The sequence below is a fragment of the Mesoplodon bidens genome (genome assembly GCF_964165515.1).
Source record: "Mesoplodon bidens genome assembly, chromosome: X".
Lineage (NCBI taxonomy): Eukaryota > Metazoa > Chordata > Mammalia > Artiodactyla > Ziphiidae > Mesoplodon > Mesoplodon bidens.
This window is the reverse complement of record NC_138163.1, coordinates 112310819-112336775: the sequence shown is the minus strand read 5'-3', so window position 1 is coordinate 112336775 and position 25957 is coordinate 112310819. Positions and strand designations below refer to the sequence as shown.

The 25957-nt window shown below is 35.6% G+C and overlaps 1 protein-coding gene across 2 annotated transcripts in view; it reads right to left on the bottom strand.

Moving 5' to 3' along the window:
* DMD (dystrophin) overlaps positions 1-25957 on the bottom strand; it is a 2087389-nt gene that overhangs the window by 775404 nt on the left and 1286028 nt on the right. For both annotated transcript variants that reach the window (XM_081221405.1, XM_081221404.1), the window contains exon 47: positions 24277-24426. In XM_081221405.1, coding sequence (XP_081077531.1) covers positions 24277-24426 — 150 coding nt within the window. The remainder of the gene's footprint in view (positions 1-24276; positions 24427-25957) is intronic.

Here is a 25957-nt window from a genome sequence, read left to right as displayed (position 1 = left end):
CTTTAAACCTCTTTTGATATGCCAAGTTCAGTGAGAAAGTGACCACTGTCTGTCACTTAGCAACATGCTGATCTTAAACAAGGTCAGTTAACCTTGCTGAACCTGGATTTCTTTTTCTGAACAAAGGAGACAATATCCACCTCCTACAACTTTTGTGAGACTCAAATGAGCTAATGTGTGGGAAGCACTGTTAAATATATGCTGGTTTGTAAACTGTGAAGTTCTAAAAATTTGAGACAATGGTGCAGCTGATGCCATTGCTGATTAAACCAGTGAGTTTAGGACAGGCATAGTAATATAAGGGCGGTGTTAATTTGCTGATTAGGTGATGAAAATTAGTTAATACATATTTTGCTACTAACAAACGTGCTGCTAGAAAATGTAACTGATTTTCATACCACAATTATTCACTAATAATTGGTTGAGCATCTTCTAGGTATCAAGCATTCCACTCTAAGTCCAAAAGAAACTCAAGAATTATATCCCTCATACTTCTAGTTCCGCATCTGTGTTATTTTTCTTTTCCATACTAGGTGTGTGAAATAGACTCAAAAAGTGATTTTTCCCTTTTAAGGTTTTTGTTTGCTTGTTGAATAGTTGGTTGGTTACATCAGGCAGAGGTTTTGAATAAAAACCTATTCCTAACAAAACAGAATAACTCAATTCTAGGTAACTCAGGGGCGAATATATATTGTAGGGTTAAGCTAATTTCTTCTCCACAGAGACAAATGCCCAGGTTATTACTTATCTCAACACTACTTATGCCATTGTTTACCTAGATCGATGCTGTCCAAAAGAAATACGTGAGCCGTACATGTAATTTAATATTTTCTAGGAATAAACCTACCTAAGGAGACAAAAGACCTGTATGCAGAAAATTATAAGACACTGATGAAAGAAATTAAATATGATACAAATAGATGGAGAGATATACCATGTTCTTGGATTGGAAGAATCAACATTGTGAAAATGACTCTACTACTCAAAGCAATCTACAGATTCTATGCAATCCCTATCAAACTACCACTGGCATTTTTCACAGAACTAGAACAAAAAATTTCAAAATTTGTTTGGAAAAACAAAAGACCCCGAATAGCCAAAGCAATCTTGAGAATGAAAAACGGAGCTGGAGGAATCAGGCTCCCTGACTTCAGACTATACTACAAAGCTACAGTAATCAAGACAGTATGGTACTGGCACAAAAACATAAAGATAAGATCAATGGAACAGGATAGAAAGCCCAGAGATAAACCCACACACATATGGTCACCTTATCTTTGATAAAGGAGGAAGGAATGCACAGTGGAGAAAGGATAGCCTCTTCAATAAGTGGTGCTGGGAAAACTGGACAGGTATATGTAAAAGTATGAGATTCGATCACTCCCTAACACCATACACAAAAATAAGCTCAAAATGGATTAAAGACCTAAATGTAAGACCAGAAACTATCAAACTCTTAGAGGAAAACATAGGCAGAACGCTCTATGACATAAATCACAGCAAGATCCTTTTGGACCCACCTCCTAGAGAAATGGAAATAAAAACAAAAATAAACAAAGGAGACCTAGTGAAACTTCAAAGCTTTTGCACAGCAAAGGAAACCATAAACAAGAGCAAAAGACAACCCTCAGAATGGGAGAAAGTATTTGCAAATGAAGCAACTGACAAAGGATTAATCTCCAAAATTTACAAGCAGTTCATGCAGCTCAATAACAAAAAAACAAATAACCCAATCCAAAAATGGGCAGAAGACCTAAATAGACACTTCTCCAAAGAAGATATACAGACTGCTAACAAACACATGAAAGAATGCTCAACATCATTAATCATTAGAGAAATGCAAATCAAAACTACAATGAGGTATCATCTCACACCAGTCAGAATGGCCATCATCAAAAAATCTAGAAACAATAAATGCTAGAGAGGGTGTGGAGAAAAGGGAACACTCTTGCACTGCTGGTAGGAATGTGAATTGGTACAGCCACTATGGAGAACAGTATGGAGATTCTTAAAAAACTACAAGTAGAATTACCATATGACCCAGCAATCCCACTACTGAGCATATACCCTGAGAAAACCATAATTCAAAAAGAGCCATGTACCAAAATGTTCATTGCAGCTCTATTTACAATAGCCCGGAGATGGAAACAACCTAAGTGTCCATCATTGGATGAATGGATAAAGAAGATGTGGCACATATATACAATGGAATATTACTCATCCATAAAAAGAAACAAAATTGAGCTATTTGTAATGAGGTGGATAGACCTAGAGTTTGTCATACAGAGTGAAGTAAGTCAGAAAGAGAAAGACAAATACCGTATGCTAACACATATATATGGAATTTAAGAAAAAAAATGTCATGAAGAACCTAGGGGTAAGACAGGAATAAAGACACAGACCTACTTGAGAATGGACTTGAGGATATGGGGAGGGGGAAGGGTAAGCTGTGACAAAGCGAGAGAGAGGCATGGACATATATACACTACCAAACGTAAGGTAGATAGCTAGTGGGAAGCAGCCTCATAGCACAGGGAGATCAGCTCGGTGCTTTGTGACCACCTGGAGGGGTGGGATAGGGTGGTTGGGAGGGAGGCAGATGCAAGAGGGAAGAGATATGGGAACATATGTACATGTATAACTGATTCACTTTGTTATAAAGCAGAAACTAACACACCATTGTAGAGCAATTATACTCCAATAAAGATGTAATATATATATATATATATATTTTTTCTACACATTAAAACATAAAAAGAAACAGGTAAACTTAATTTTAATAATATACTTTCTTCAACTTAACATAGCCAAACTCTTATAATTTCAACCTATATTCAATATAAAAATTATTAATGAGATATTTTACTTTTTTATATGAAGGTTTTGCCAGCCAGTGTGTATTTTATGCTTACAGCACATCTCAATTTCTAGTGCTCATATGGGATATTTTGTTCAAATAAAAAACGGATTAAATTGTGAACAGATATTTATTATTCTTCTTGGTCTCTTATTTTGATTATTTTCCTCTCAAGAACTTTTGAAGTATTATATAACCAACTATATTAAACATATCAAAGTTCTCATTTGAAAAACATAGAAGATGAAAGTCATTGCCACAATAAATGCTGCCTCATGCCATCCCCACTCCAAAATGCTAATCTAGTTATTCAAAAAATATATATGAACATTCTTCTGTGAATACTGAAAACAAATGTGAGTGTAAATCTCGACTTATACAAGTCAAATGTATATTTAAAATTACATTATAGATGAAAAATTATAGTTCTGTCATATTTTGACATTTCTATTTGCAATAAAACTTCATCAATAGAGACAGAGCTCTTCATGGATACAAGAATTTTAGTTACTAGGAAAAATTACTTCAATATGGAGTTCATAACATAAATGAGAGCATAAAGTTATTTCAAGAATATTCTTAAATTTCACTAGGGAATATTTGTCATAATACCCTTAAAAGGAGAACTGGCATTTCATGAATATTTATTTTAGAAACAGAAAACTATCATATACTAAATTTGAAAGTTTAGATTAGCATGAGGAATTTTGCATGAAAACTAGATGAATTTGAATCACCTGAAATTTTGAAGCCTCACTGGCTTCAGCCCCATAGTATCTCATAGAGAAAATCTGTCATAATCCAATGAAAATCTTGTTTATGACCACCTAGCTTCTCCTAATCCCATATACATTTCAAACCATGGAAGGATCAAGTTCAATTTCTTGAAATATTATTGCATACAAACGTTTATGACAAACATTTCACTAATGCTAAAAGTGATGCATATACAAACATAAATGATTAGCTATATTTTCAAATGCCAACAGGTGGGGCAAAAGAAAACATGGTGGCAGACTAAGATGACACCCAGTGATTCCCCTGCATAATCTCCTCCCCTTGAGAGTGGGTAAGACTTGTGACTTACTTCTAACAAATAGAATATGACAAAGATGGAGCGACACTTTAGGCTACATAAGATTGTGACTCATGTCTTGCTAGCAGTCTTTCTCTCTTGCTGGCTTTGACAAAGCAAAATGCCACCATATTGGAGAGTCACATATGGCAAGGAACTGAGGGTGGCTTCAGTCAACAAGAAACTGAGGACTTCAGTCCAGCAACCCATAAGGAATTGAATCTTGCCAACAACCATGTGAATGGGGAAGCAGATCCATACCCAGTTGAGTTTTCAGATGAGGCATCAACCCTGGCTGACGCCTTGACACCTTGTGAGAGACTCTGAAGCAGAGAATGCAAATAAACCAAGTCCAAATGCCTGACCCATAGATATCTTGAAAATTTTTAAAAATGTGTTTTAAGCCAATACATTTGTTGTAATTTGTTATGCAGCAGTAGATAGCTAATACATAACCTTATAAACTTGTTAAGAGGCAAATATACTTTTATAAATAAAATGGTGGTGATGTTAAATGTTTTTCAGTATAGGAATATTGCAAATGTAGGAACGAACCATATGCTAATGAGTTACTGGGAAATGATGGCTACTTCTAAAGTTTCAATTTCAGAAATAAGAGATCAAATACACAATTGGATGAAATGATAAAACCATTAGGGTTTCATGCGCACTCTCACATTCCTAAAATTCATTCTCAAATTTTAAGTAGAATAATGTTAAAGATGAACAATGTTGTCAATCATACAGTTTTATTTCAGCATTTTGCATTGGAAGCAGATATCTTTGTGTTGTTGGTATTTCAAACGGTCCTTTTAAAAATTCTCCACAGCTTCATGGAGCCATGAATGCCAAAAGCTGTTAAGACTGCTTTTAGGTAAACTGTTGCCTCAGAGTCATGAAAAATTTTAAACTCAGTTCTTTTGGGGGTATTCTCATCTGTTTTCTATATTTTACATGTTAAAGTAGAAGCATGGTTTATTTTGAACTGTTTATCTAAGCACATATAAAAGATAAGCCCTGTGAGAGGATGGAAGGAAAGTGGAAATTGCCAACCTTGCTCACCTCAAAAAGTAAGAACATAATTGTAAGCAAAAGAGAAAAGAGAGAGATTTCAGGTAAAAGAGAACAGAAATTATGGAGCGAGAGAAGGGAGAAAAGGAACAAGAGAGGGAGGTAATGGAAAGATAGTGAAGGAGAGTAACAGGTTTTGAGAAGATGAGATGGAAGAGTGAGGAAGAAGTAAAGAATAAATTACAATATGGAAATTGAGCTGTATGTACTCCTTTATGACATGGAGGTAATGAAAACAAGTTGGAATTAAATTCTGAAATGTACAATTTAGAAGTAAAAACTAATAGTTCTATGCCTTTTCCATTTAAGGGATGAGTTTGAGCTGTTAAAATGCATGAAAAATCATAAGATGAATCTTAAAATGATACGTAAGATCTTAACTTTCTGAAACTAAACCTATGCTTTTTTTCACAGTCTAAACTCCATTCTATAAAACACCATCCAAGATTTATATCAGGTCTTATCGATGGTTCTAAATGAATTTTCTGAAAAAGTTCCTGTTTTTTCTGATTTTTTTTCATCATCAAATTGTGTACTTCCATCTAAGACAGGTATTGAGAAATTTCATCTCTCTGGAAAGTTTTGAAAGTGGAAGAGTAGAATTCTCTCAAAATGCCAGGAATGATGCAGCCCTTGGTAACTGAGTAGAAATATGTGATACATTTAAGTTTAAATTGTCTTTTTAAAGACTATATCCATTCTATCATTGTTTTGACATCATGATAATATTGAATAAACACATTCTTATTCAAATTTAGTAAAACATTACAGCGAACTTCTCTAGAGGTCTCCGTGAGTAATGTCGGTTGTCTATTCTCCATGCACACAATTAATTGGAATTCCTTCACTAAGCAGCTCTACTGCTTGCAGTAAAATCAAGCAATCCTCCCCTGCCAACCCCGATCTCATATTTTACCTTATGCTCATTTCTACTTCTGTTTATAATCTCAATTTCAGGTCCATATCTTAAACTTAGACCTTCTAAAACAGGGCATTTACTCTGAATTCCATTTCTTTCCTTGGTTGTGGCCATATTTTATTTGAGAACTCAGAATGTAAGAGATACAGAAACAGAAAAAGTCAGGGGAGAATTAACATCCTTTCATCCTAACATAACATAAAGGTGAAAAGCAATGATATAGAATTCTCATTCAATTGATATCCATGGTCACCTCCTAAAAACTTGCATACAAAAGGCATTTATTTTAATTTGGGTCTCCCCATAGGTAGACCCTATAGCAAGAAACTGAACTCAAGTAATTTTGGGATGTGGTCCCAGGACACACCAGTGGGGTGTGGAAAAGTGAAATTAGGAAAACTGCCAATAAAGGGTGTATTATCAAGCAAGTCAACACTGTGGGCACCTGAAGCTTAATATTACCTGGGAGCTCTGGGAGAAGATGCAGAAAGTAAACCTTGGATTTATCATATCTGAAGGGCAAGGAGGATCGGGGGTTTATCCACCAACTGCTGCCTTAAAGGGCCTTACGTCCCCTATTTTTCTGCCCTGCTCCAAGAACAAGCAAAGAAAGCCCCAAGTAAAAACAAACAAGTTCTGGTAGTTGGAAATCAGGCAGCATATTTAGGAATGATACGTACTGATGGAATATGTTTGGGTTGGGGGGAGCTATCACAAAATACATTTTTTGTTTAAATGATGTCTACAACCTGCCTATATTTGGAAAGCATCGATATAATGTTGTAATCACTACTCAGTTCCATTAATTGGTCAAAATATCAGGTCCAAAAAATGTTATGGATATTAGTTGGTAACCTTTTTTTCAATCCATCCATCCATCCATTCCTCCAACCATCCATCCATCTATCTTCCTCCCTTCTTTCCTTCTTTTCCTTTGGGGAATTTTCTACCTACCTCCCTACCTTCATTGTGCTGCAGCTGCATGTGACCTAATTCAGGCCAACGAGTTTCAAGGAGATTGTTCTAGGATGCTTTGGGAAAGAATGACCCTGAAGAGAAGATTTTTTTTTGAAAGTTGGGCCCTGTAACTGTTACAGTCAACTTTTACCACCATAAGGGTAGCCAGATGAAGCTGATAGGTTGACACAGAAAGGCAGAACCCATAAAATGGTAAAAAAAAATGGAACCAGAACCCTGATGATATTTATTATTTAAACCACTTAGACACAGGTTTTTCTGTCACTTGCAGCATTAATAAGAGTACTAACCAATGTATCCATTGAATCAGTTATCTATGAGTGTATTAGGACTAACCCTCCATCAAGTGTCACAGAAGGTGAAAATTCATGCTACTTTAATTTTATCATCTTACTCGTATCACAAAATCTCTTGGTTAATGTTAGCAAATAATATTTCTCTGTCACTTTCCTAATACCTATAAGCCATATTTTGTATTCCCATAATACAAAATAATGTGATCCAGTAATAGTTCAATCATTATGTTCTGAAAGAGATTTTTAAATTTGCAGTTTTGGATTAGAGTTTTACAACAGCCCAAGTGTTTACTATTTTGAGAGGATGGTGGTGAAAGAAAAGGTTAACCTAATAGTATCTGCTGTGCCCACATTGGCAAATGGAAGGAAATCACACAGATGGTGGCATTTGCCTGAGAGTTTAGTGCCAGGGGTGTCCTCTCAAAGGCACATAAATTAGGATGGGATTTCTATTTTTTCCTAAAGATATGGATGCACATGTGTTGGAAAAATTTATTTTTCTACTCACACAATAAAAGTCACCACCACCACCACCATATCAATAATCATCAATACATTTAATAGTGAATATTTATTGATCCTTTAGTATGTGCCAGGTTAGCAAGAAATTCAGCTTTGTTCTAGACTGCCACTGGGTAGCCCTAGGTTACTCTTCTTCTAACAAAGCAAAATACTTCTAATAGTACTGAATATCTAACACACATTAAACTATCAATAAATGTTATCTATCATTCCTAACACTGCCAAAACTCTTCAATTTTCTTAGGCAGTGAGAAAGACTCCAAAACAGCATTAAATTAAGTTTCTTTCTGGACAGTCTAGTGCAGACTGGTATGGAAATTGTATAAATGTATGGATGTATAAAGAAATAAAGGAATGATACAAACGGAATGCCTTACACACATGAGACAAAGTGATGAAAGAAGCAAGAGAAATACTGCTAGGAGTTTGAGGGTAACAGGAAGACAAGATAGATCCTGTTGGGCTTCATGAGGGTATAAAGAAGTGGTCAGACTTGGAGATTTGTGATGTAAGAGAGAAAGAAAGAAGGCAGACTTTTTAGGTGGACCAGGCAGAGTAGGACAGGCAAAGGACACAGGACAAAAGGGAGGAACATTGGCCAGTCTCACCGGGATGGCAGACTGAGTGAGAAAGGCCAATGGGAGAAAATATCGGAAGATAGCCAGAGGTGGATTACAGAGGGGCTGGACTACAAGAGAAATTTACCAAGGAACTTTTGCCCTTGCTGAACCCTCAGCATCCGCCCCCCCCCCACATAGGTAGGAGGCTTGTTTGCCTAGGATTTTGTGACTAGTAGAGGCTTTTGTCAGAATCAACCAAACATTGCAGAACAGTGTGTTTCTGGTTTCACAACACAGCTATCATTCATATTACTGGCACATCTGAAGGGCTTGAAGGGAAGACAGAATAAGGTGGAAGTTTATCATCTGTTACTATTTTACAGCTTTGTCACTCTGGAAAAATTTTATTTATCTCTTTAGGAATGATACTAAAAAATAACAATGGCTAATATTTATTGGTATCTCCCTCTGTACTGGGCACAGCTCTAAGCTTGTGTGTGTCATATCTCTCATTTAGTCCATTTTTGTAATGTCATTTTTGTCCCTATATTCAAATGAGGAAACCAAGACACACACAGACCATACAGCTAGTAAGGAATGTGTGGTAGGCTGTTACTGGGCAGCCCTAGTGAATCATGCCTCCCAGAATTCAGGTTTATGCATAGATCACTCTCATTTTCACTGAGCTTAGCCATATGTCTTAGCTTTGGCCAATGGGATACTAACAAGTGTGGTGCAAATAGAAGCTTGAAAAGTGCTTGAACATTAGTGTTCTTTTGGACCTCTTCTTCATGGAACTCAAACACCAAGCTGTGAGGAAGCCCAACGAGCCACACGGAGAAGACCAAATAGAAACAAATGGAGGCTCCTGGCCAATAGCCCCAGCTGAGTTCCCAGCGGGCAGCCAGTACCAACTGCCACTCATGTGAGTGAGGCCATTTTGGATTTTCCAGCTTTCCCAGTGCCTTGGTTGACACCACTTGAAGCAGAAGAATGCTGTGGTCAACTCTCAGAATCATGAGATTTAATAAAATTTTGTTGTTTTAAGCCACTTTTAGGGTAGTTTGTTGTATAGCCTATGTAACTAGAACAGAGTGAAACCAAAATTTGAATCAAGCAAGCTAGTAACGTGTAGAACTATGCAGAAATAAGTCAAATATTCAAAGCCCAGCAGAATTCTATTTTTAAAAATGCCTTAAAAAATTCCTTGAAATAAGCATTCTGCATTGCCTATGCCAGACTATGTGACGACTATTGGTCTCACTTATCTCATCCCATCTCTCTTCCCTCTTCCTGCTCTTACCTAAATATACACGAAATCCTTTCTGGTGACATTATCTTTGCTCTCAGGAACAAAGAGTGACCTTATTACATTTCCAGATATCATCACTACTCTTTTCACATTTTAATTAGCACCAAATTGTAGGAAAGTCATTATGTAAATTGTTAGTGGTGGTAGTGGCCTCTCTGTCTCCTCCAGGATTAATGTAATGACTGGGTCCCAGTGAAGGATAAGTCAATGACAAGGTCAGCATCCAGGTCAGAGGTAGAATTAGAGAAAGGAAATATAAACTTCTTGTGCATCCACGGAGAGGCTGCCCTTAACCCTGCACAGTTTGGGTAAAAGTATCCAGAACAAGGGAACTCAACGGAGTTTTTTTCCTTTTTTTTTCCAAACCAAATCATAATATCTTATTATGTATTTCTCTAATTGTTATCCAAAACAACCATTCCTTCTTCCCCTGGACTGGGTCAGGCCTTGCCCTGTGTTATACATTCTCACACTGTCACCACAGTTTGAACTAAGCAGTTATTACTTAGACTGTGGGGTTATGCAGAAAGCAATCTTATTCTTTCCAACTCTGCCTTCAAAGAAGTTCTGTTAAATCATTCTTCCTAGCTTCCATCTGAAATCTCAGTCTGCAGTGAGGGGAATGGGGAGGGGGATGGGAAAGCACAGGGTTCACAATGTAAGTCTCACAGAGGTGGTCCAGTACTTATTATCTTGGGGCTTATTCATGCTGCACCATTAAGATTTGGTTGTCGTGGGGGCAGACAGTATGACATTCACTTTATAGGTCCCTGTACCATGAGGAGCCACATCTGAATATGATGCAGATATCATATAACCCAGAGGCAAGGGACTTTGAGCTGGATTTAGTAAGTGAAGGGGACTATGGGTGTTCTGTCCTGGGGAGGCAGGGAGTGTGTACTAATGATAGGAAAGAAAGGGCATGGATATTTGGGTGATCGTTGTGGAGATTTTGAAATGTAGCAATGTACTGAGGATGGCACAGCTATTTTGGTACCCTGGGTTCCTTGAATAATTTTTAGAGCAGAGACTATGTAGCCAGGCTGGCTTTTAATTGTGAAAGAGGAACAAATGTCTATATTGCTTGAGCCATTGAATTTTGGAGTCTCTTTATTATAGTAGTTCAGCCTACAACCTAACAGATCTAAAAAGACAATAACAACTGCATTTATAATTATATAATTCATCTTAATGTTTGTCTCCTCTCACCAAATCGTTAACACAAGTGTCTATCTTATTCATAACTCATCCTTCTCTGCTAGCATGATACTTACCATATTGCAGACACTTAATAAATATTGAATGTATTAATAAACGATTGTTGCTACCCCCCTAGGATGTGGCATAAAGTATCCTTGAAAATCTTTGTGACCCTCAAGACTACCAGCTTTTGAGAGTGTTGACCCTGAACCAAGATTATATGAGAGTCAGAATTAGTTGATTAGAAGCCTGAATACATAGGAATCTATCCTAATTGAATATCTTTCTTTTGAGATGAGTAAGAAACCTGACAGATTAAAGGCAATGGTCAGCCTATTGCATTGATGACCTTCCTATATGCACATCTCTTTGCAAGATGACTTTTAAAGTTCTTACCATCAAGAAGTACAGCTTATTTTCCTAATCCTTGAATCTGGACTCTGGCCTTGTGTCTTGCTTGGTTAACAGACTGTGTTAGAAATGTCAGCAAGTCAGTTTCAAGCCCAGGCCTCAAGAGAACGTGTTCGCTTCTGTTTTCTCTATTAGAATCTTATTTTCTGCGTGAGAAAAAGTCCAGGCTAGCTTGCTGGAGGATGAGAGACTAAATGGAGCAGTGGTGAATCCTAGATAAGCGAGCCCCCAGCAACCCATCAGCTGATTGAAAATGCATGAGTGAGCCCTTGTGAGATCATCTGAGCTTTGGCTTTATCAGCCCAGTTGATCCACAGACTGTGTGCAATTATAAATGGTTATCATTTTAAGTCAGTTAGTTTTATGGGTTTTTTAAAAAATTATTATTATTATTTTTTTTTGCGTTACGCGGGCCTCTCACTGTTGTGGCCTCTCCCGTTGCGGAGCACAGGCTCTGGACGCGCAGGCTCAGTGGCCATGGCTCACGGGCCCAGCCGCTCCGCGGCATGTGGGATCTTCCCGGACTGGGGCACGAACCCGTGTCCCCCGCATCGGCAGGCGGACTCGCAACCACTGCGCCACCAGGGAAGCCCTATGGGGTTTGTTACATAACACTTTCGTAGCATTGGATAACTGATATCTAGGGGAAGGCCAGAAATGGGAGTAAGGCTTGGTTAAGAGTTCTTAAATAATACCAGAGTCCCAAATCTTAAAAGAAATGCTAATTTTGAAAGTGGAACTGAAGGCAGGCTCAATGCTTTGCAAAGACACCTGTACAATAATTCATAGCAAACTAATGGAGGTAACCAGTGGAGAAGGGATTTTAAGAACATTATTAGAAGATTTAATAGTAGCTACGTACTCTTTATCAGCCATTGCCCGAGGCGATGAAGGAGGGAAAAAATACCTTGACTTTTCTCCTCCCTCTGCTCTCCAGTCTCTTGCCAATGCCTCCAATTGGCTACATCTGCCCAGAAGCTGGTGAGCAAGGAATAAACTGGGGAAGAAGGTGGGCCAAGGTCAGACTCTTGCAATATACAACATAGGAAGAGAAGGACCTGGAATGGATCTGAGAGCACAAGGTATACAAGGAGGGCATATCTGGGTTATAAATCCCAAAAGGGCTATGCCTCAAAGGTATAAACAAGTTGAATGTGCTCATGTGTTCTGTCAAAGGTGAATATTTGTCCTTAGGGTTGGATGGATGTGCTTCACACTGACCAAGAGACAAATGATTTTAGAAAAAGCCTCACCACTCTCTCAGAATACACTGTCTGAATCTTCCAGTGAATGGGACTTGTGGCCAACTCACGCACAGATTCTTGACAGCCATCTTTTATATCCTTACTATGTAAAGTGTAGGCCAAGGCCTAGAGCATTGGCATCACCTGCAAGCCTGAGGGGTATAAAGAATCTCAAATCCTACACAAGATCCACTGAATGAGAAACCTCTTTTTAACAAAATCCCTAAGTGATTCATATATGTGTTAAAGTTTGAGAAATGCTGCTCTACATGATGGCACACAGACCCTCTCTTCCTTACCAGTGGTATTACAATTTTATGATACCCGTCCTGTAATAGTAACCATAATTGAAAACATAACAGAGCATTATAACGTATATTGTGCCCTTAGTTCCTCACTGAACCCTGGGGATGAGCAAAGAAGCCTCACAAGGCATCGCCATTGTAAACATGAGGAAAGAGAGGTGAAACTTTTAAATAAGCAGCCCATAGTTAGAAGCTAGTGAGAGGTGAATCTGCTTTGGGATTAAATTATTAACTCCAAGTTTAGTGATCTTTGCAGTACTGAGTTGAGGTTGGAGGAGGGTGGGAAGACGTAGCAGGGACAGTCATTAAACAAACCATTACAGAATTGGAGGTCATGTCCAGAAGTAACCACATAAGAACTCAGTGAGAAATTGGAAAGCAGTATCTTAACAAAACTGATTCTTGATTCAAAGTAGAAGTGATTAATCATGTTGTATTCTAGTTTCAGGACAAACCATTGAAGAGGTTAATGTCAACATCTTCCTTAATTTAGTACTTAAAAATAGTTTTTATCCACTCTCAAGCTCTATAAAATCTTAACCATCAAGTGTCTTTTCTATTAGTTTTCCTGTTTCCTGGGTTATCTTGTATTTGTCACCAATGCATGAGTATCTATATAGTACCTGAACACTAATTTTTCTCTCTCCCTTCACCAGTATCAATCAATTATTCTAGCAGAAAGAGGCAAATCACTGATATAAACAAAACAATAAGGCAGCTTCAAGGAGATAACCGTATTGGTCTAGGATTTCTAACAACCGCAAAAGCAACAAAAGCAATCTTCACAACGGTCATTTTACAGAATTTCATTCTTTTATAAATGTCTAAATGAGTCCAAGAATTATTGCCTTATTCAAAGTTGTTGATGTCACCCACAGCATGAACAGGCAGAATGTGTCAACTTCCCAAGAAATTATTTTTAGACTGCCTTTAAGGTATAATCATCAGTCACAGGTTGCCTATAGATCGCAACTATCAGGACAAATGGAATTTTCGTGAAATATCCTTGCAATGACTTTGGTTTCTGGCCCATTTCCTGGTCCATCTCTTTTCACTCACACTTGGCCAACTGTGCCAAAGATGGTGCATACTTTTCCCAGTGACAACTGAAAATGTTCACAAATTATAACTGCAACATTCAGTTCAAATACTTTTACTTCTACAGCAAAACAGATTGATTTTCTCCAGCAACAAACAATGAAATGGTCTCTTTGATGTCTTGTAATTAGTTCTAATATTAGTAAATAAATTAAAAGGCAGCAAAACAAAATATGTCCATCAGGCCTTTATCAATCCCTTCATAACCTATACAGTGGCCTTGCCCTGAACTATAAGGTGGATAAATGAGTGGAATGCTGATTTTGGCATCCAGCTTACTCTCAGATAATCTACCTCATCCTTCTCAGCTGACATGAGACAGAAATAACACCAAAGGGTGATAAACTCTTTCCTGCAGACCTGGGGTTCCATGGTTCGCTGGCCCCAGGCCTAATCTATCAATCCATTTTCTACACAATAAAAGGTAAGAAACCCATTACAGATCTGTTATAATCCCTGGCAGGTGGTCTACAACAAAAATGGAATACATCAACCAATCCAGCATACAGTGTCTCTTTTCTAGGGTTTGAAGCACTAGGGGTCAGCTGACATGTATAATGTAGTCAGGATTTAGTATTAAATTCTTTTAGGTATATAAAGAAACTCACACATCTTACAGTATAAGTATAAAGATACGAAAGAAAAGTTCATTTCTGGTATGACTGACCTTTTATAAAAATAGCACTGTTATTTTATTTTTGCATTACTTACTGGCTTTGCACGTGATGCAATAAATGAAACTGGGTTAGAATTTACCATCTTGTGCTCTTAAATACATCTTTAATTTTCATTTGTTATTCAACCTCAGTTTAAGGAGTTGGCATATGAAAACCTCCATTTAATGCCATTTCAAGATCATTAAATTATTAGAAAGAAAGGCGACCCCTCTAGTGTCAGGGTTGACACTATATAATCTAGTCATCTCAAAGCAAAGGCATTGTAGAAACAAGAGGAGCAACTTTTTATATTAGCAAAATCTCTTTTTATCATATCATTTCTTCTCCTTTCTAATATTCATTGCTATAGGGCAAACATCTTTGTGCTAATAAAGGACTTACTTCAAAAATGTCACACTGAAGGTCAGAGTTATGAAATTTTTTCCTTTGTTTTAAATCATCGTTATACTTCTCATTTTAAATTCATTGTGAACAGGGGAGAAAGTTTGCCAAGAATAGTCACATCTGGTTTTCATCTGAAATTAGTTTACCTTTTTAATAAAGTCTGGTCCACGGAATATTTAAATGACAAATTTACATACTCCATGCACACTCTCTGTATGTGTAGAGTGGAAAAGTAAAGTTTTAATATGGAAATGAGTTGCTGCACAAGTATCAGTGCTTTACAATGCATGCTGGATTTTTCTTTGTTCTTATCTTTAAAAATAGCACTGCATTGAAATGAACACATTATCTAGAATTAGGTTGAAGTTTCCTGATAGAACGTTATCTGGCTCCAGTGAAACTTTCTACAAATGCTTTCTCATCACTCACTCCACCAAAATGGAGGAAACCAACATGCGGAATGAAGGTAGGGGAAGCGGGCGGGGAAGCAGTGTGAAGGCTCAGTTACACTTTGTCTGGATTTCTGAGTTAAAGTCAGGTGAGTAGATTACAAAGATGCTCAGGGTTAAAAAAAGTCATCTTAAATTATGCTCATACTTAAAGCGTGAAAGTGTTGGTGCTTGAAAACAACGGTGGACTACTTGGACTTACTTCATGGCCGATGTGAGGAGAAAAAAACCCATCATTTTTCAGTACTTTTAATCTGAACTGCTAGCCAGTCCTAGATAATGAGAATAATGAGATCAGTGGAAGGGAGACCACAGCCTATAAACTCTCTGTGCCTTCCATTAGGGTTCTTTCTTAGTTTTGGGGCTTCTATCTCTCCTCTGGTCCAGCTTTTGGATTCATAATGGTGGCACATATTTTAGCTTTATCCCTAAGAGCCATATTTATAACTGCTTGAATAAGATGGTGAATATTATTCAGCCTTAAAAAAGAAGGAAATCCCCCCCACATACAAGAATGTGCATCTTCCTAGAGGACATAATGTTTAGCAAAAACAAACAAACAAAAAACCCCAAAAACAAAAACACCCCAACAACAATAAACAGTCACAGAAGGACAAATACTGCATGATTCCTCTTAAATGAGGTATCTAAAATAGTCAAACTCATAGAAACAGAGAGTAGAATGATGGTTACCAGGGGCAAGGGAGGGAGGGAAGGAAATGGAAATTGTTTAATGGATGTAGTTTCAGTTATGCAAGATGAAAAGCTTCTGGAGATCTGTTATAAAATATAGTGCATAGAGTTAACAATACTGTATTGCACTCTTAAAAATGTGTTAAGACGTTAGACCTCATGTTAAGTCCTCTTACCACACTTGAAAAAAAGGTGACTCAGCAAGAGTTTCGTGCTCGGTCTTTGTGCTTTTCTTTTCTGACAATACACCTAGTTTTTAAATTAAAGTTTACATTTTTTGACCAATTACAATGCACCAGATACTGTGTTATGCATTTCCCATGCACTATCTCATTGAATTTTCACCACAACCTGGAAAGTATGTTATACGATTACCTGGATTTTGCAGATGTTATAACTGAAGGGTAGAATCTATAATCCATAAACCTCACTATTAATCACCATGATAAACTGCCTCCTCACAACTCCCGTTTACTTTTTGTTTGTAAAATGTCTGATCCATATTCTTGGCATTGTCTGAAACTTCAATCATTTGGAAAGTTAAAAACCACATATTATTATAAACTTATTGTGATTAATTTGGTAGTAATGGCAAACAGGTTTCTTGGACAGGCCAAACATCTCAACTTACAGAAGTGTCAAGAGAACATTAGCAGTGATGATAATAATACTTATTAAGTACTGGGCCAGGCCCACCTTTAAGAGCTTGATGTTTGTTCTCATAACTGGGGTAAACCTTATATATTTTTTCAGTCTTCCAAAGTGGGAGCTCACGCATGAGAGTGAAAGAGGGAGCTATTGAAAATTATAATGGGACAACAGGCAAAACCATGACTCATGACACAAAACCTAGTAAGGACCCCTATCTTAGTGTGAAATTATAGGAAGCAAAGTCAAAGATGCTTATGTTATAAACTTTTAATTATGACTCTGCCACTCAACTCTCAGCTTCAAACTATTTAGCAACTACAAATTAGAGATATGAGTAGTTAAAATGCCAAGCCCTATGTAATTCTGAATGTCCGTTAAATAAGGCAAGGGAGGGAACTGATTATGATATCCTTAGGAGAGCATGTGCCATACAGTGGTCACTCATTAGATGTCTGTTGAATGAATGATTTAAATGAATGAATAAATGTTACAATGTAATTATTAACTATATAAAAGAAACTTCCAAGATGATGCACTTTCAAGAATTATCAGGCTATGTGTCTTAATAGCAAATAGGTAAATACCAGTTTTTTGTATTTCTTGCAAAGATTCTTTTCTGTAGTTAACAAAAGTAGTTCACACATTAAGGGCAGGATTGAATGGTCACTACTAGAACAATGTATTAATCATGGTCTTTGCTAGGAAAATAATCCATCGGAGCAAATGTCCATTTTTGAGCAAGGAATGGAAATACCAAGCTTTAGCTTGATTTAACTTTCTCTTTTTTAGTCTCCAGATTTACAGCAATGGCAAATAACAGCTGGCATTACATGACAAACATACCTGGAAAAAGACCAAACATTTATTTACCTGACACAAATAAAAATAACAAATTTAAAATGTTTACTGCTTGGATGGATACTAAGAAGTAACATGATTAGGGGTTAATACAAAATGAACCAGATTTCTGGAAATTTAGATACAGTCATTTGTATATTGTAGATCGTCTGGCCTATGAGTTTCACCATATGTATTTTTACTTTCATAATATTTATTTTGTGATCTGGTTTGAAAACAATCCTTGTACTATTATCAATATTACAAAAGTTATTCCTATATTAAAGTTTGCTACATATATTAATTTTTAAACCTTATTTATGTCTAGGTAAAGTGGATATTTTTTTGTTAAGGTGCACTTAACTGAAATTTGCCTTCCAGCAAAATTTGTGTTCGTAAAATATTTTAAGTCTTTGTATGCACTATTTAATAATGCCTAGGCCTTAACAAATTAAAATAGTAATTTACTATTTACAAATAAATGGCAAAATATGAGGCAAAATTTTAAATGTATTCAATAAAACGAAATTTATTTATTGTGACTAATAAATATATATTAGGAATGTATAATATATACTACCTGTTAAGTTATTTAACATCAAAAATAGTAGACATATAACTAATCCCGAAACATAAACATGTGTTCCTGTATTCCACAATTACAAATGGTCCCCAGTAAAGAAGGTTCTGGAAAATAAGTTGACAACATAGCATCCAGTTTTCCAAAAAGGGTAAAAAGCAAAGCAAAAACACTCATATGGTTTCTTTAAATGAAAAGAAATCTCAATTTTTTCCCTCAAATGAGCAATGGAATGACATGGGAAACCATGTTTTTTCTTTCTTTCTACCATATTATCCACAGAAGAACCACTTGAGCTTCACTGAAAAGTTAAAAAAAACATTTAATTTGGAATAACCTTTACATTTAAATAATGTGTTCTCAAATAAGTCACATAACCTTTCTAGGCTCAGTGTTCTAATCTAGAAGATGTGAAAGTAACTGGGTTTCGTTAGGCTCCTTCCATCTGAATAATCCTATGAGTCTACAAAATAAATGTTCCATCTTTCCACCTTTTCAACTAAGTTAGGAAGCTTATAAGATGATTCAAAAATTAAGGCTGATAAAACATATTTTGGTTCTAAATAATGGGTAGTTGAAAAAATACCTACACATATCGCACCAAAAGAACAATGAAGAAAGGGGACACAAAGTGACAAGGACAGGAGAAGATGAAAGAAGGATTAAAAGGTAGAGTCAAAGAAAGTGAGAGTAGGAGAGAATGTGTTGCATACACTACCCAGGCAGAAAAAAAACCTGACATATATGAATTTAGGAAAGTAGATTCATGGTAGACAATAGAAAGATATCAATTCATAGGCAAAGACATACAAAACAGAGAAAAAAGGAAGAGGGTAATAGTGATGGGGAGAGGTTGGAAGGGAGGGAGAACTCCTTACACACACGCATACACACACACAAAGTTCAGAGAACATACAAAGAAATATGATGAGTGATAAATATTGAAATCAACACAGAATCAGACATGTGTATGAAGATCATGTGTGAGACACTTAGAGAAAAACACAGAGGCTAGCTTTAATAACATTCCCATTTTGTAGATCTTAAGGATATTATTGTTGGACTGTAAAGCTCAAAATATGTATTAAGCAAAAATGAGGATATCACTTCATGATGCTTATCTGGAGGAAGCCACAATTTAAACCAAGACCTATATTCAGCTTCAAAGCAACATTTTCCATCTCTGCTATAAAGAGATGCTACCCAGGCCACGGCAAGTTAACACAGTTGTGCAACAAACCCATTATAGAGTCCACCACTCCCTTAAAGGAACAGCTATATTACCTCCCATCGCTGTTTTCTCTCCTCAGTAATAAAACATAAACGTGCCAAAGTAATTGGTAAGTTGGCTAAATATACAGGGTACAACATATTAGAGTTAGCTGTGGAGAAAGGCACCTGCCACCAGATACTGTGATAGTAGGACAGTTTTAAAGATACTAACTGTTAAGGAATTGGCATGTTTGTACCCCAGCAACCATGACCTACTAGTTACAATTATAACACTCACTCTAGCCTTTAGATGAAGGAGTGTTCTGTAGAATACAGGGAAGGAGTCTCCATTATTTCTTCTCTCCACTAATGACTGAGAATCTGAGGTTTAATGATGGTCAAGACTGTCTCTTGATCATCTTGACCATCTCATTCTTTTTAAACTGTTGACTTGTGTAATGACATAAATCTGGCACTAATCATTCATTTTCTATTCTTAAATTTAAACCAAGAGGGACAGGGTGGCATAGGGATTGAGAAGGGACAAATAATTTTTAATATGGCTAGTGAATAACATTCCAACTTCTAAGACATTTGGTGGCAAAGATATAGTATGAAAATTATAATTTTGGGATAAGACAGATATTATGAGTGATATAGTAATGCAAGTCTACACAAGATGGTACTCATAGTCTTAGTTTTAATTTTCTATCATAAAAAATTGACTTTTTATTCTGTTGCAGAAAAGATAAAAGCTTGACTCACGTTTCACTATTCACAAAGCTGCTATTGTATGTTTTTTATAGTTCTCTCACATTTCCTACAATTATAATTTTTGTGTTCCTTTTTGTAATATCAAGATGTACTGAGATATTGTGGAATATTTTGGGGCATCTTTCCTCCTTGTTCTCTTCCTATGAGGAATGATTTTATTTGTATCGTTATGTGGCTACAAAATTTAATTACTAGGAAAATACATTCCCTCCAGATGCAAGTGTCTATATGTTTACGTGGCTATTTTGAAATTATTAAAGGAAGAAACTTTACATTTTTCAGTAGGAAAAAAATTAACTAAAAAAATTTAAATAGCATTGATAGATAAAAATAAAAGATTTTTTCCCAAATACCTAGTTGCTTGAATTATAGAGATCAAAACACACATTTTGAATTTAATGCCATATAATTGGTACTCAGTTCATAAATATTTTATCAGTCATGTAAAAGATCCGTTACAAGAACTTCAGCATCATCAATTTAAAAATACAATGAATATCCTGACACAATTCAAAATTAAGTCTCTATTATTTTACTTTCAAATCATCTACATACGGGAACTTCTCTCAGTATAACTTGTTCACACCTCTCAATTTAGTTGAGTATTGATGTATAACAAGCAATTCTTTAGAGGCAACTGTGCCATTTTTGAAAGAAGCCATTTTATATTACATGAAAATTATAGATCTACAATATTTTCTTGGCATGGATTTTGCTCCTGGTTTAAAGGATTACAATTTGCTTTATATTTTGAATAGAACAAAGTTAACAGGTATTAAATATGCTCAATAAGGTAGTAGGACTGTAGTCAAAAGTGGATGAGAGGTTTCAAAACATCCTTGGAAGGTCAAAAGCACATATGGAGAAAGTACATATGAGGACATATAAAGTAAGAGAGAAGAAGCCTTAGTTACAGGGGGATCTGAACTTGGCAAAACCTGGAGAGCATTTGGATTAAAGATGTCATGGTATTTGGGAATAAGAAGCATGTAAAATTTGGGTATTGAAAGTTTGTAGATGAAAATTTGTGTCAATATCAAAACTACCACACAATGAATGGTCTTCCCTTAGCACTTACCTACAGGCAAAAATAAGCATAAACCAAAACAATAAGTGTAGTTCTTACCTAAAGAAACTGAACTTGGAAGGAATCTCAGCAGTTGGTATGAATACCTCAGAATAAAGCCCACTGCATTATAGACTTTGAAATTCTCTTTCAACAAGAGACTCAGCTCTCTACCTTAGCACATAGAGTAAAATATCCCAGTTAACAAGACCCATCCAGGTACTTAGAGCTTGCAGTCTTTCTATTTTCTTATTCTTAAATATAAATATATAAAGGATCACTAGCTGTATGAACAAAGGCTACAGCCCCAAAAGGGAAAATAGCATGGAAATGGACAAATTCCTTGAAAGACACAACTTAAAAAAGCTGACACACAAAGAAATAAAAATCTAACCATCCCTGTATCTATTTAAAAAATGGATCAATTTTCAAAAACTTTCTCACCAAAAAACCCCAACAATAACAATAAAACAAAACAAAACGTAATACCCCATGCACTGATGACTTTACAACTGAATTCTTCCAAACATCTCAGGAAGAAATGATACCAGTCTTCACCAATTTATTTCAGAACAAAGAAAGAGAGCACCTCTCAACTTGTTTTATAAGACTAGTCTAACAATGCTATTAACACTCGAGAAGGATTCAAAAAAAATTACAGACCGTTTCCTGCCATGAATAAAGATAAAAATCATAAACAGCATATTAGAAAACTGAATCTAGCAATCTATAAAAAGTACAAGACATCATGAGCAATAGAATTTATTTCTGGAATCCCAGAGTAGTTTCACATTCCAAAAACAATGGATGTAGTTTATCACATTCAGAGGAGAAAAATCACAGAATCATTTTAATAAATGCAGAGAAAGTATATGAATATGTTCAATACATATTCATAATAAAAACTTGAGAAATGCAACAAGGAAAAATTCCTTAATCTGATTAAGAGGATATATAAAATGTCCTACAAGAAACATTGTATTTAATGATCAATTACTGAAAGCTTTCCACCTGAAACAGTGAATGAACCAAGGCTACCCATTATCACCACTTCTATTAAACACTGTTTTAGGGGTCCAAGTTTATGCAAAAACAATTAAAATCATAAGGATTGAAAAGAGAGAAACTTCCTCTATTTGATGACATGATTGTGTACATTAAAATAATCCAAAATGTTTTACAAACCATTAATATTAGTAAGTGAATTTGGCGAGGACACTGGATATGTGCTTAATGTAAAAAAAAAAATCTATTTTTATATACCAGCAACAAAAAGAAAATAAAATTTGAAATGAATCCCATTTATAAAAGGATCAAAATATCAAATATCTGGGATTAAATCTAATAAAACATGTGCAGGCCCTCTGGATAGAAAACTGCAAAATATTTCTAAAAAGGCATTCAAGAAGACCTAAATAAATGAAGGGATGTAACATTTTCGTGGATTAGATTACTCAATATTGTAAAAATGTTAATTGATCTATAAATTCAACACAATTCAAATCAATATCCTGGCAGGTTTTCATAAAAAATGACAAGTTGGTTCTAAAATTTATTTGGTAAACCAAAGAACCAAAAATAGCAAAAAACACTCTGGACTAAGAAGAATAAGGTTGGAGGATTTACATTACCAGATCCCCAATTTTTTTAATAAAACAAGTATGTTGGGTTTGTGTGTATGTGTGTATATATATATATATATATACACACACACATATACATGTATGTATGTATATATTATATGTATACAGGTATATATATACACATATATACGCTGTATGTATACATGCACGTATATATACACATACGTATGTGTATATATGTTGAATATATACACACATACACAGTATAATCTTGTTCAATCATAAAAAGGAATGAAGTTCTGATACCTGCTACAACATGGGTGTAACTTTAAAACCTTACGCCAAGTAAAATAATCTAGACACAAAGGGACAAAGAAAGTGTGAGTCCACTTATATGAAATATCTAGAATAGGCACACTCATAGAGACAGAAAGTAGATTAGAGGTTACTTTTTGGGGGTGTCGGGGGTAGGGATATGGGGAGTTATTACTTAATGGTTACAGAATTTCTGTTTGGGGTAATAAAAATGTTTTAGCAATAGACAATGGTAATGGTTTCACATTGTGGATATAATAAATGACAGTGAATTATACACTTAAAATGGTTAAAATGACAGATTTTATGTTATATATATTTTACCACAATTTAAAAAGTAAATATACCAAAACCATTGATTTGTACACTTTAAAATGGGTGAATTGTATGGTATATAAATTATATCTCAATAAAGCTGTTGAAAGATGATTGTTATAAAGCCAGTGTGGTACTAGTTGAAGGACAGTGATAATCAAATGGAAGTGAATAGAGAATCCAGAACAGATTCATACATATATGTTCACTTGATTTATGATAAAGTTGCCACAGCAGTACAGTGGGAAGAAGACTGCCTTTCGATAAATAGTGATGGATCAACTGATGTTGCTTTTCATTATAAATTCATATGCACTACTTGGTTTTAAAGAATAATTATGCATTACTTTGATAAGCATTTAAAAATATTAGATTTAAAAAGTATCCAAGTTAGAAAGATGAAGACTCACAAGTAAGTAAATAAGTAAATAAATAGTAATAAATAAATAAAACATCTTTTGGAGAAGTTTATCATGCATCAATCACTGATTAAGTCTATATTATAGGTAAGGATAAGTAATTTTGATTTACGACACTTGTTGAGCTAGACCACCTCCATCTTGCTTTAATATTGTCAGTATATACCTGAACACTAAATTAATCACTTCATCCATTTTCCAGTCTAATTCTTTAGAATAGTTCATATAAAGTAATAGTGGTGTATATCTTGGCATTTGGTCATTAACGTATCGTCGCTCACCATCACCATTCCTTCCATCCACAACAAATCATACAGCTAAATCAAATGGTCAAGTTTAAAAAAATATATAACACAAATAACAATCGAGAAAACCAGCCCCTCTCCCCCACCCCCACCAATTAAGCACCATGAAAAACAACAAACGCTTGCAACATTTAACACATGTGACAGGAGAGATGGTTAATGTCTAACCTTTATCCACTGAAGATTTGTCTGCTTGAGCTTATTTTCAAGTTTATCTTGCTCTTCTTGGCTTATGGGAGCACTTACAAGCACTGTTCCTCCAGTTTCATTTAATTGTTTTAGAATTCCCTGGCGCAGGGGCAACTCTTCTGCCAGTAACTGAAACAGACAAATGCAACAACGTTTAAAATGAATTACAGCACAATGCCAACTACTTTGTCTTTGCCTCTATTGATTAGTCTATCAAAATGAAGCAAGACTGGAGGCCCACTGGTTCCTCAAATACCAAGTTTTCTACAGAGCACAGAGCTTGGTGGACTAAAACACCCACTCCCAAGTAAATCAGCCCATCCTAGAAAGGATCAGAATATCTTATCCCTCAGAGATTTTTTTTCAAGAGAAAAATGTTATGTAGTATGATGAGCTCTAAAACAATACCCCAAACAGTGTCAAGAGTGTAAAAACACACCTCTCAGAAATAGAACAATCTGGACAAATTTAATCATCCTCTCAGGTATTAGGTCTCCATACTATAACATACCACTGAGTAAGAAATTGCATTATCATATTAAGAGATAACTAACTTTGAGAACGTACCAGGTACCAGGCACTGTGCTAAGCTCTTCACATATGTTACCTCAGTTAACTTTTATATAATAATTCTGAGGTATATCCTATTATCTTCATCTTACTTAGAATGAAACTGAGACAGAGAGGTTAAATAACAGGTCCAAGGACACAAAAGAAGCAAGCAACAGAGCTGTGATTCAAACTTGGCCGGGTTCATTCAAGAACCCTTAATTTTTTTTTTTGAGGGTTTGTTCTTTTATTTTTATTTTTTAAATTATTTTAAATTCTTGATAATTGAGAAATTAAAACATGTACACAAACAGATTCCAATTTACCCACTATCCAACTTCAACAATTATCAACTCAAGGTCAGTTATCAACTCAAACCAATTATCAACTCAAGGCTGACCACTCCTTATCATTTTTTAAGAATAGAGTTATAATTAACATACAGTATTATATTAGTTCCAAGTGTACAACATCGTAATTCAATATTTTTATACTTTATAACATAATCACCACAAAAAGTCCAGTTATCATCCATCTGTCACCATACAAAGTTGTTATGATATTATTGACTATATTCCTTGTGTATACATTACATCCCTGTGACTTATTTATTATATAACTGGAGGTTTTTACCTCTTAATTACCATTCACCTGTTTCATCTGTCCCCACCCACCCCCTCTGGCAACCACCAGTTTATTCTCTGTATCTATGAGTCTGTTTCTGTTAAGAACCCTTAATTTTGACACCTCCACATCCCTGAATTTCTCTTATTCATTTAACATCACATTAAAAGTGCCCTTTCCCACGACCTACAAAACTACCATAGTTTTATTAACTGTCTTTTATTTATTTGTGTCATCTATAGCTGCACTGTTCAGTACAGTACCGCTTGTCACATGAGGCTATTTAAATTTAAATTAATTAACAGTCATTAAAATTAAAAACTCAATTCCTCAGTCAAAGCAGCTACCTTTCAAGTCCTCAAAAAGCACATACAGCTAGTGGCTACTAAAACTGATAATGTACAACATATCCATCATGACAGAAAGTTCTATTGGACAGTGCTATCTAGACTGTCTAAGGAAAAAAGGAAATCAATGCATATTTCTT